At 41.6% G+C, this 12107-nt stretch overlaps 3 protein-coding genes across 3 annotated transcripts; all 3 read right to left on the bottom strand.

The window, feature by feature from the left end:
• Positions 1-2250: 2250 nt before the first annotated feature.
• cldn10d (claudin 10d) lies at positions 2251-4633 on the bottom strand. The gene is made up of 5 exons (XM_010767399.1): positions 4365-4633; positions 3750-3911; positions 3584-3665; positions 3046-3153; positions 2251-2975 (listed from the first exon to the last, which is right to left on the bottom strand). Exons 1-5 carry the CDS (start codon positions 4594-4596, stop codon positions 2789-2791), a joined length of 771 nt encoding a protein of 256 aa, XP_010765701.1. The 5' UTR covers positions 4597-4633; the 3' UTR covers positions 2251-2788.
• Positions 4634-5200: 567 nt separating this feature from the next.
• LOC104949956 (claudin-10-like) lies at positions 5201-6823 on the bottom strand. The gene is made up of 6 exons (XM_010776402.1): positions 6732-6823; positions 6184-6323; positions 5941-6102; positions 5750-5837; positions 5570-5677; positions 5201-5427 (listed from the first exon to the last, which is right to left on the bottom strand). Exons 1-6 carry the CDS (start codon positions 6821-6823, stop codon positions 5316-5318), a joined length of 702 nt encoding a protein of 233 aa, XP_010774704.1. The 3' UTR covers positions 5201-5315.
• Positions 6824-7413: 590 nt separating this feature from the next.
• On the bottom strand, positions 7414-10239 carry cldn10e (claudin 10e). The gene is made up of 5 exons (XM_010767388.1): positions 10008-10239; positions 9762-9923; positions 8911-8992; positions 8707-8820; positions 7414-8138 (listed from the first exon to the last, which is right to left on the bottom strand). The coding sequence occupies exons 1-5, from the start codon at positions 10237-10239 to the stop codon at positions 7730-7732; spliced, it is 999 nt and encodes a 332-aa protein (XP_010765690.1). The 3' UTR covers positions 7414-7729.
• Between the last annotated feature and the right edge of the window lie 1868 nt (positions 10240-12107).

Here is a 12107-nt window from a genome sequence, read left to right on the forward strand (position 1 = left end):
TATTTTTCAAGTTTTTAATACTCTTATCAACATATGAGTGGACAAATATGCTTTATGCAAATGTTTGTTTATTATCATTGGAACAATGACAAAATATTCTCCAGAATATTCTCAACACAACAACCTGGAACCTCTCTCTCTCTCTTCACTCTCTCCTAACCCTGTGTACTTCTCTGCACTGAGCCAGTTGCTCAAACAGACAAGCCTGTTTACAGTTGTCGGCGAAATGCCGCTCCTCTGTCTTCATAACAGTCAAAGCATGAGACTGAAGTTCCCACAGTGGGTCAAAATAATGCGCTGTGATGTGCAGTCGACACGTTGGATGCGATCCGAATTATCTCACACAGTCTCTCGTCCTCCATAATGTTAAGCTGTAGCCCCCCATTTAGCTATCGCTATTTTTGTCCGGGCGTCTCCCCGGCAAACTTTCAAGCGTGGTCTGCCGCAAGCGAGCGGCAGGAGCGGGGCTGTCAGCATCAGCTGTGTGCTTGGCTTGCTGTTTAAAACACCTTTTCTTGTATCCATATCTGTCGCTAGAATCTCCCACCATCCAACCATCAACAACAACGTCAAGCCTTTGGGCTCTGAAAGAACGGGGCGGGCCGAGGACAAATACACATGCGTTAATCGCACGTTAAAATAATTAGTGGCGAATTTTTTTTAAAGGGTTATTAACGCGTTAACTTGACAGCCCTCATATAGACACAAATGACCAGACTCCTAGAGTGTATCAGAAGGATGTGGCTTGAAACTGGATAAAAGCCATTACAGTCAAGTAAATCAAGCACACCTTGATTTTAAACTACAGATTTTTATTGGCATTAAAAACAAAGGTTAACACAATTTTAGATACTTTAATGCAAAACATTTTTGTACTATTCTTTTTACACACCTTATGAACTTCGTAGTAGGATGGATAAATGCAGGTTTATAATATTCAATGATGATTATTTTGGACTTCTCCCATTTGTAACGCAGTACAGTAAAAACAGCTGTCTTGTGCCCCGCAGGTCTGACTGAAGCAGGAACAGGAAGTACCCTGAAGAGCAGCCTGTGCTCCCTCAGTGACATCAGCGACTCGGAGGACTTTAGCAATAAATACAAATAACACTACAGCTGATCAGGTGAGGTAGCTCTACGCCAAGCACAGACACAAAGACCTCAACTCCTCTGACACCATAGCCATATGTTATACTGTTATTCTAGGGAAGCTATAATAGAGATGAAGCAATATATAATGGGACTTTGTAATAAAACATTCAACGAGTCTAAACATATTAGATTACAGCTTTAACTGACTTCTCATTTTCACCCTCACCTTGTGCCAATCGTTGCTTGCCTTAGACCTTTTCAGTGTTCAGCATTAAATACCGTTTTTTCCTCTTTTGATATATATAACTAACACTCCAAATGAGATGCTGTACTGTATTTAGTTTGTATGACATTTTGTAAATCAAATTTGATAATGTGTCAAATGGAGCGATGAAATGTGATTTTGTATAGAAAATATTTAAACCAGCAATAAAAGATTTCTCTGTAGAATCAATCCTTTCTGACTTACTAAAACAATATAGGCATGTCATGAATGTTATTTTTTTTAAACTAAAATGTATTGATATTAAAATGTCACATTAACATTATTTAAAAAACATAATAAAATGGTACATGAAGTAAAAAAGATTAGCTGCACATCAAACAACATTATAGTTTATTTTGCCTTATAATAATTCAAAATTCTGACACACTACACACTACCTAAAGATTTGATACTTATTTAAATTGTGTTTATTGTGTGGTTTGGCTATGTTTACATGAGTTAATGATTTGAATACTTCCTCCACCGCTGCTTACTGTGTGAGATGATAAATGAGTAACTATCAGCAACGGCTTTAGTGTCAGCGCTTCTCTCTGACTGGCTGACTTGGCCATGAAGCTCATTTGTAATATGAGCTACTGGGTTTTTATGGAGGCTGACAGCTGTGACTGCTTCCTGTTCTGACACCACGGCCTCCTCGAATATCATTGGCTCTGAGGAAAGAAGTCCACAGTACACCATGCTTCATTTACCAAACCATTTTCAGCTGTCTTTCCTTCATCAGGGTGGAATCTGGGGTTGAATAAGTGATCAGTAATGTGACTTAGAGCCACCGAACATCATCTTCATTTGATAGTCTGATTTTGAGTGCCATCTTCTGGCGACCTGGAAGAAGTGCAGAACAACTCTGTAAGATGCCACCAAGTGTATACCAAAAAGGAAAGGAAACCTAATATGGACACTGAATTCATTTGCTCATCAATAGTTATACTTTCTGAAAGTGTTATCTTATACTTATTGAGAATGTTATGTTAATTTAGTTTCATCATAAGTCACAATACGGATGAATAATGTATAAATGGAAAGTGATGCATACCTGATGAAGGCAAGACACTAACAAAGCTTAGATGAGGCATGGAACGGTCTTAATTTTAAACTAAAATACAAAGTGGTATCACATGCTGTGAAGTTACTATATGAGCAATGTTTCTCCTTTTTGTACTCATTTATGCTTTCACCCTGTCTCAAAGGAACAAAGAAGGCAGATAGGACGGGTTAGAGTTAAAAGTGGATGCTCACTGATGAAAAAACAGCTATAAATACAAAATATTGACTAATTGCAGCATCAGGATTACCTTTATGCTAATCTAGGCTTACAGAATGCTGCCTGTGGCTTCATATTGAACATCAACACACTAGAGTGGTATTGATTATTCTAATTCAGTCTTTGAAGTCACTTCCTCGGCTCAGACTTTAGACGAAGCTGTCCCTGTTGAAGGTCGCGCTGGTCTTCGTGGGGGCTCTTGTCCCTCGGCTCTTCCTGCCTTCATAGTAAAGCGGCGGCCCCATATTCCCTCTGGAGGACGTGTTCGGCAGCATGTAGGTCTGTCGGGTCCTGGCGGTGGCGTAAGTGGCCGGCCTTCGAGGCCTCTTTGGAGATCTGTTGACACAAATGGTCTAAATAAATATAATAATGGCAATAGATGAAATATAAGAGGTTTCATATTTACTTTGATGGTAGACCTTCTTTTCCGGAGAAGTAAGTCATCACTGTTGCTCCGGAGATGAGAAGAGTGGAGCCTCCCCAGCCAACGAAAACAGCCGCTCCAATTTCAAATCTGAACAGCAAGTTTGGAGGTTTATCAAGAGTTATGATTAGTTTTTCTGCACTTATAGTCTCTGGGTGTTTCTCAATGTCGAGGACGCGTCCTTGGTAGGATATGTCTTCTGAGTCACTTCCTTCAGAAGCGAGGCAGGAATCCTTCCTAGATTTCCGCCAAAGATTTGGAAATTGGTCCGTGCGCAAAGCATTGTGGGGATTTTAAGACCGCGGAGGATACACATGTGCAGCATCGAAATGTCTCGCTACGAAGGACGCCGGGCTCGGTAGAATTCCAAGGAGCCTGGACATTGGAACAGTCCTTTCGGCGGGACTCGATGACGTAGCATCCTTGAAATAGTGGCTCTGGAGCATCCTTCCTTGACATTGAGAAACACCCCTTGTCTCTCAGATAGTAATTGTAATCATGCTGCTTAAAAACTACTCACTTCTGTGCCCTGAAAGTTGGATCCAAGAATTCTGTCACGAGTTTGTTGGCCCACCATGAGTAGGTGATCATACCACAGAATCCTATCACAAATATAGATGACTTTGAAGTGCAAAACATTCACAAGATTAATGCTGAAAAATGTATTTAAATATGTATGATATTACCTGAAACCAGGTAGGTAATACCAGCTGCAAAGGTCACCCTCGCATTGGCAACCTCTGATCCACCGATTTTAGTGCATTTCATCCCCACGAGTGTGAGGATGCCTCCGAAGAAACCAGTGATAACAGAACAGACAGCGAGCGCCCTGCAGGCGTGGAGGAACGCTGAGAGAAAACAGGTGGGACTGAAATAAAGCTTATAAAGCAATATGATGGATGTTATTTTTGAAGTAATGCGAAAGAGGGCTATTCATCCCAAATTCAAAAGGAAGCTACAAAGAAATATTGATAATGCTGCAAAGTATGTTTTTCAATATGTTAAGATACTAACTCCCGATTTTTAAAGACTAAGTCATTATTTTGCAGTTAATAATTTATTTTAAATTAATTTGATCATTACGTGCAGTCCTTACTCATTATTTTTGGATAGTAAGTCATTATTTTGTGGTTACATTGAACTTAGCTGACTCTTATCTAAAGCAACTTACAATGAGATCAACCAGATACTCAGTCTTTATAAAAGTGACTTTCAGGATCTTCTAATTGCTCGTCTCATGTCTGGAAAATGCTTCCACACCTTTTATTGATATAATGTAAGAAGTGTTGTGACGACCCTACCAGGCAGGGCCAGCATGGAGGGATAGTCCTTGCAGTCGGAGACCCCCGTGGTGTCGGAGATGCAGTCCCTCCACAGGTTGGAGTAGTAGTTGGAGGTTGTCAGCACGACGCTGCCCACCTCGGAGAAGGTCCAGTACTCTGTGGGGAGAGTGGAGCACACCAGGATCCAGCCACACAGGCAGGACACGAAGCAGCCGATCTCCATGTACATCACCACCGTCCTGTACTTCATGGTGGGATCAAAACTATTGAAGTGTGTTAAATAAAGAGAGTACCATCCACACCGTTCACTGTGGGAAACAGGACTGAGCCCTTTGTTGTTCTTTAGGCGTCAGACCTGTTGTCATCTTATCTTTTCCAGGTTTTGCCTCGTAAGCATCCTTCGTGTTCCCAGCACTGAGGCAGAAAGGTGAAGGATGACGTCGCACCGGATCATGCTCCCATTTGAAGTAACCCTTGTGTTTTGTTTGTCTTCCTCATTGTTGCAAAATCAACCTTTGTTCTTTATATAAAATACATTCATTATAACCAAAAAAGTGTCTTACAATTAAAGCGGGAATCATTCCCTTAGCACAAAAAAGGAAACATCTAACAGTTTTTGTGTTGTATTGACGATGCATTAAGACAAGGGATAGGAACAGGCAAAGAAAAGTCTCCACAACCCCAACAGAACATCAAATTAAATAAACAATTATGTCAGAGCTCAGAAAAAGAATCACAAAAGATGAAAATCATTCCTTTTTGTATTGTTTATTTTATATACATAGCTGATTGGGTATTCAACTTATAATATAAGGATAACAATAATCACACACTTGGCATTATTAGATTACGTTCTCAGGACCGTTTCTGAAATGAAGGGGGCGGCTTCAAGTGTTATTCACAAAATAAATTATTTAGAAATCTATACAAAACAAGTGTTATTATTTATTAAAAAAATTATCTGAAGTGTTACACAACCACAACCGACACCATCTTGTAGGTGGAGGCGTTTCTGAGGATTATTGACCTTCCACACGTGTGTTCTCCTTTCACACTGATAGGGGGAACCACAGGATGATTTCTGAAGAGAAAGCAATATATCAAGTCAGTGTACATTAGTGATTTATTGGTAAATATACCCAAATAGCAATTTATAGTTTCAAATCTCTAGGCTCTCTCATAGGAAAGTGAGATTATTTTTGCTAAATGGTTTGTTAACTTACGTTTTCCAGTGGTTAGCTCTGCGTGCAGTTAAGCAGTGAACTGTAGAGCCACTAAGAATAAGGAAACATCCCACCAGGCCAAGGTAGAGGGGGGCTCCAATCTCATAGCTGCGGAGAAAACAATTACATTTCCCTCACTGTTATCTGAATAATGAGAGTAAATTAGACGCCACACATTACCTCACTTCTGACGGATCTGCTTCACTGCGCAAGAAAGCTGCCAGCACTCTGTGGATGTATAAACAATAAGCAGCCACGTCTGATGCGCCTGCATGAGGGAAAGCCGATGACACACGGGGAAAAAACAGGAACAACCAGTGAGTATCTGTTCCTGCTAAGATGCTTTGTGATTGCTAACAAATGGTACTCACAGCCGAGCAGATGGAAGGCAGACGCTGTTATCAACATCTTATCTTTACTTCTCTCGTCTCCACCAATGAGTGTGCACTCCAATCCAAAAAAGGTGAGCACTGTGCCAATGCAACCGAGGAACAGGCCGACCATCAGGAGGCCCCTCACTGCCTGGATGTGTGCTGAACAAACAAACAAACACACCTCAGGCTCAATAATTCATTTATTTTAGCATTCAAGAAATGGAATGATTATTGACATACTTTTGACTGTCCACAGAACCCGGAAGTCCACACAGTTGATCCGAGCGGTGGAGTCTTCATAGCAGTCCTTCCACAGGTCAGACCAGAACCAGGCTGCCCCCACCACAGAGGAGCCCCCCCGACCCCCCAGCTGGGCCACCCTCCAGTAAGAAAACACATACACAATGAACAAAAAAAGTTCATTTATGTACATATTAGGCCAGTTTTCAAGAGCTACTGAATATACTATGACCACAGCTACCAGGATTGATTATGAATATGTCAACTAACTGAAACTGGAACTCTTCCTACATTTCCCACAATGCCACTCAAAAGTATTTCTCATTAGACCCTTCCTGACTCCTAAATGCCCTTAAATGTCACACCTCCCCTTTCATACAGCAATGTGATTATTTTTCTCTCATCATATCCAAAAGCTGTTTCAAATCGTCACCTCGACTGGCTTCCTTAATTTTTGTATTTTTATCTTTTTATCTTCAGTCAAGACACTTTTTTAAAGAGCTAAAACAAATCAAGTGCGATTTGTCGAATAGTTTTTTTTTGCCTACCTCCAGCGGTCCATAGCCAGAGTGAAGCCTACAAAGCCCCATCCCAGAATGCAGAGCAGCAGGGCCAGGATCTGAGCCAGTCTCCTCCACATCCCCTCACTCTGGTAAACACAACAGCCTTCTCTCATTAGGCTCTAAAAATGACTCGGATGTTTACACATTTTAGATGAAAAGTAGAGCCAATATTGCCAGATGTGTTTGTCTCCCTACCTTGTAAAGGAAGTAGTCCACTAAGAAGTTAAGAAAGCAAAAGCCGGAATTGTTCGGTCCTCTAAGAGCAGCTGCTTGTGTATTTGTGTCACAGTTTACATAGCTGCAAGAAAGATATTGTTTACTGTCAACCAGTCGGCCTGGTAGAGTGAGTTGCTGTCAGAAAGGCTGCCAGCGTTAAAGGAATGAGAAGTATGCCTCAGTTATTTGTTTTATCGAATGGTATGATGTCTAGGTGTGCCACGTAATCGATGACAAACAGGAACTACAAGCTGCAGGAATCTCGTCAGTAAACATTCCTGTTGCACAATGTTTATTCACATCAGATCCATACATTGAATAGAACATCTCTCCTGCTCTAATGACTCAATAAAAGGTGAAAAAAGGTTTTTCCAGGTTAACCTTAAAAAGTTACAAAAGGGAATTTTTTCTTTTTTTACAATGTCATCTTTTGAATGAAAACAGGTGGGGAGAAATAGCTCTGGCAGTGATTTATTTGTATTATCATTTGTTTCTTCATTTAAGCCACAGGAGGCTGATTGTAGTTCCAAATAGGACTAGATGCATTTGTGTTTCTTTCCAGGTGAGTTTTAATTTCTCCACGCACTCTAACACAATGTGTTTTTGCAAGTTATGTAACATTACTGTCATATAATAATGGTATTAAAACAACAAACACGCACAAATCCTGACACAAACCCCAAGACAGGATAAAAAAACAGACTTAGAAAATGAATCAGCAGAACTCTTCCCCTTCTTCTCTGGGCTTCCATTGATCTCACATTTGCTCATATATAAGAGTTTTTGAGGAACGGTTTAGCTCCGCTCCTTGAGCTTCCTGACAGCGATGAAACGGTCCTGCTGCTGCCGCTGCTCCTTGACCCGGACACAGTTGATGCGCCAGACATCGATGAGACCACGGACTCCGACCCTGACCTGGACCCTGACCCTGACCCGGACCCCGCAGACCGTGCTGACTCAGTAGACCTGGAGGTTCGCCCTGTCTTCGATGACCGCCCTGATTTGGCCGTGCGTCCTGACCTGGAGGAAATGTCCGACAGATCCGAGCGCTCAGATCTGGACGACAGCTCGGACACGGAGGACAGTTTAGTCTTGGAGGTGATCTCGGACACCGAGGACAGAGCTGTGGTGGACTTGTTCTGCTCCACATCTGGTAGTGCCTTGACCGTTATTACTCTGCGGAGAGAAACGCATTGATGTCAAGCAGATCAAGGCAACAATCAGTGTCTTGGTCTTCAGAGGTTTGTTGAGTGAGTTTTATAGTTGCTGGTTGGTGGATTTGAAGAGAGTAGAAAACGAGAGAGAAAAGGAGATACGAAGAGAGGAGAGTAGGTAACAGGAGAGGATAGGAGGAAACGAGAGCAGAGGATCAAAATGGAAATTAGGGGGAGGAAACTGGAAAGGAGGAAAATGTGTCATTAACTTGAAATCTTGAATGTGAGATTCAGCTTCTTTGTAGATGTATTCTCTGCTGCTTAAATGAATCCGCAGCAAGCAGTTGTTTCCCACCCTTTTAACAACCTCCCCTGCCTGTTTACAGCGATGGCTTCAGGATGTTACACGGTGGGTGGGAGGGAGCCTTCCCACAGTGCACATCTGCACACTGCCACTTTTAACTTGCTCGTGCATTTTTAGACGAGTCATTCCACCCGAGCACATGGGAGAATGGTATTTATTGAGGAAGCGGAGAGAGGAGTTATTTATTCACTTCCCCCAACATGTTCCAACATGTGTCTGTACTCACTTCACCTCTCCTCCATAGAGCGGTGTGCACACTGACCACAGGTAGAAGAAACCTCCAGCCATGTGGAAGGCAGAGCCCACCCATCCCAGGAACATGGGGGTGCCCAGGTCATACCTATATGATGGTTGAGAGATTCATATTTTAGTTTAATGTTTTTTCTTGATGACACAGGTTACATAGCTACATTAAGGGCTGTTAACTTACTTCAGTCCATTAAAGTCCGGGTTGAAGTATTCTACTGAGACATACTGGGCGTACACTGCATACCCACATGTGGAGAGCACGCCTTAAGAGAAATCATATATTTAGAATATATTATTAGCATCGCTGATTGATGTAGCTAGGAATATTAGAAAGAGACCGTGATCAGTGTTTCCTAACCTAAGGGTAGGGACCCAAAAGGTGCACACAAGATACATCTAAAAGGGTCACAAAATGTTGCAAGATAAAAAAAACGGGGGGAAAAATGATACTACAAACATTTAATTATCTTTATCTTTGCTGTATCATTTTAACAAGAGTATGCTCTTTGGTTCAATTGTGCACAGATAGCTCAATTCTAGCAATTACCCAGTCACAAGACAACAATATGGAACCTGTTTAAAACAGTATAACAGATGTTTGAATGTCAGTATGTACAGAGATCATCAGAGGAGTTGATTTTGATTCCCTTGCAGAACTCAAGAGTTTCCGTGATGGTTACTCTGTCTTTACAGAGTTAGTTCGAATTCACCAAAGTCATCAGATATATAACCCAACCTTATTGAGCTGAATGCTACTTCACAATCAATAATATTTAGCAGCTATTGTATGTACTCTGTTGAGCGTGTTAGCTTGGATGCTAACATACTGGTAACCATTCAACACAAAGCAGAGAATCATTCACTAGTTATTAGTCAATAGTTTTGCAGGTATTTATCAGGACATTAACAAAGCATTGGAAAGTTTAATCTGGTAATGGTGCTAGAAATCAAGTTAAATAACATGTAGACAACACACACTCACATATTCGACTCTATCTGCTGACTGTCCCCTTATTAAAACTAGATATTTACCGCTGATAACGTGGAAACATCCGCCTACGTATATCTTCTTGTGCTTTGACCTGTCTTTTCCTCCGATGAAGGTGCACTCCATACCCAACAGACTGAGCACGAATCCCAGCATACCAAGGGAAAGAGCTGCCATCAGCAGGCCTCGCACTATCTGGATGTGGCCTGGAGTCACACAGTAAGACACAAATGGATGTTAATGAAAGGTTGGATGCTAGTTGGATGCTTTGTTTTAGACGTGTGACCTACCCTCCACAGACCACAGCACAGGGTAGTCGTAACAGTTGCTGACAGCTGTTGAGTCTGTAAAACAGGATCTCCACAGGCTGGACCAGTACCAGGCCACCTTGAGGATGGAGGAGCCCCCCATGCCCCCGATGGAGGTGATCTTCCAGCCCTCCATGGCCATGGTGCAGGCCACGAAGATCCATCCTAAAACTGTCATCAGGAATCCCCAGATCTGGACCACACGGATCTTCATCTCGTGATCTCCTATCTAGTTTTCAGATCCAAAGCCACTCATTTAGAATCCAATATCTCTTTTTGATCCGTCTTCAGACCCTCGAGACGTGTGCATCCCAAGCTGAACGTCTACTTTTGGCCTCCTACTCAGCGGCTTGTCTCAGAAAGAAAAAAGAGGACGACTGCATCACAGGTACAAATCACTGGGTGTGCTGATGTTTTCCAGGTATCACTTTACATGTGGGTGAGAGACAACAGTCGCTCCGGTTCTCATGGGCCACAGTTGACGGTTGTCAAGTTTGAATCTGGGCTGAGAGTGCTCACCTAAGCATTTATCTCCAATTACAAAAAACAGCTTCATCCCCCGTCTGACTTTCCCTCATGTGCATACACAGTTTAAAAGAGAAAATATCTGTTTATAGCATCAGTTCATTTATCATTAGCATATGAAGAAATACCTAATTAAAGGTGTATGCCAGCAGTTTTGTATAGCTCGTCCATAAATAGAGAGGCGAAGTCCCGCCCATCTACTTCCGCCCCATGGGACCTTATTTCGGAAAAATTATGTATTGAAGTCAATGGAGAGAGAAAGATTATCTTTCGATCCCGTTTGAATTGTGCCACGAATTACACATATGATGTTTGTCAATCTTAAAAAAATAATTTCCATGTCAAAAAAGTCACAGTTTGTCGTAAAACTGTGGAAATATAAGAATATGAAAAATACGCAACTAGAAAGACTACAAATCCCAGAATCCCGGTCCCGCATGCTGGCTCTTACGGAACCGACTAACTCCCCTTGTGTGTATGTACAGCTCTCAACATGCCCAGACTTGGAGTGATTTTCACCTCTTTTAATACTTTTCACTTTATTCTGAAAGAAAGAGGTGAAATGTGCCAACGTGACGGCCGTCTTGGTGTGTGGTGCGAGACGGGAGATGTAGTTCATTGAGCGGTTCAGACGGGTTCCCACAAACAAAAGTGTTACTTCACAGTTTTACGACACATTTTAATTTTTTTGACTTGCAAAATTATCTTTTAAATTGACAAACATCATATGTGTAATTCATGGCACAATTCAACCACACCTTTAGTTGATTGCAATACAGCGCAATTCATAGCTGTACTGCGTAAAGAAGCTTTTGATGTTTTTTGCTAACTGATACAGTTTTGTAATCTCTACAACATTGCATCTATGGTATGCATTTGCCATAGATGTTCACCGATATTACATCTCTTGAGATTTGTCCTACTGCACTAGTGACCTTTACATGTTCCAGGAAATATTTAACGCTACTGTGACCTTAGCTCCTTGAAGCATCTTTCTTCTTCCCCTCAGGCTTTAAGCTGCTAGTTATTAGTCATTTTACCAGGCTGTGCTGCGGCTCATAGTTACATCAGAACGTCTTTGTGCTGTACTAATTAGAGTTAAATCTGAGGTAATGAGAGGCGGGGCGGGTGATGAATGTTCGGCGGTGATGAAAGAGCTGCTCTTTGTTTCTTACTCCTCGCGGATTATGCTACGTTATTGGTATTGGTGGGGTGATATTGGAAACTGTTGGCCGCTGGGAAGCTTTAATTGGTTTTGTGAGGGTGATTTAATTAGCTTTAATTAGCATGACCCTGGGGAACAAACTGAAATGAGCAACGGAATGCTTATGTCGCTTTATGAAAACATCCAAAAGTTTAAAAATTACAACAAATTGAGTAAAATGTATGAATTTAATGAAAGGCGTACTTTATCTTCTGTCTTCTTTTACGAAAATACTTTTTTTTTAACCCTTACATGCCCGAGTGACTGGACCCTACAGTCTTCCATAACGGGTCGAAAAGGATCCGTATTAGAATAATGTGTTTTTATGTCATTTTGGTTAAGAAAAATCACTT

The sequence above is a fragment of the Notothenia coriiceps genome, unplaced genomic scaffold (assembly GCF_000735185.1).
Source record: "Notothenia coriiceps isolate Sejong01 unplaced genomic scaffold, NC01 NC01_scaffold00000339, whole genome shotgun sequence".
NCBI classification, from domain to species: Eukaryota; Metazoa; Chordata; class Actinopteri; order Perciformes; family Nototheniidae; genus Notothenia; species Notothenia coriiceps.

Bases quoted from the DNA above. Each gene is read 5' to 3' on its own strand.
- cldn10d (XM_010767399.1), bottom strand. From the start codon at position 4,596: ATGAAGTACAGGACGGTGGTGATGTACATGGAGATCGGCTGCTTCGTG. The intron at 3,154-3,583 runs GTGAGTAGTTTT...CTTGCTGTTCAG, and splicing joins CCAACTTTCAGGGCACAGAA to ATTTGAAATTGGAGCGGCTG. The intron at 2,976-3,045 runs GTAAATATGAAA...TTGTGTCAACAG, and splicing joins AAAGAAGGTCTACCATCAAA to ATCTCCAAAGAGGCCTCGAA.
- LOC104949956 (XM_010776402.1), bottom strand. From the start codon at position 6,823: ATGTGGAGGAGACTGGCTCAGATCCTGGCCCTGCTGCTCTGCATTCTG. The intron at 6,103-6,183 runs GTATGTCAATAA...TTGTTTGTTCAG, and splicing joins GGTTCTGTGGACAGTCAAAA to CACACATCCAGGCAGTGAGG. The intron at 5,838-5,940 runs GTGAGTACCATT...TCCCTCATGCAG, and splicing joins TGCCTTCCATCTGCTCGGCT to GCGCATCAGACGTGGCTGCT.
- cldn10e (XM_010767388.1), bottom strand. From the start codon at position 10,239: ATGAAGATCCGTGTGGTCCAGATCTGGGGATTCCTGATGACAGTTTTA. The intron at 8,993-9,761 runs GTAAATATCTAG...ATTTCTCTTAAG, and splicing joins ATGTTTCCACGTTATCAGCG to GCGTGCTCTCCACATGTGGG. The intron at 8,821-8,910 runs GTAAGTTAACAG...ACCATCATATAG, and splicing joins CCGGACTTTAATGGACTGAA to GTATGACCTGGGCACCCCCA.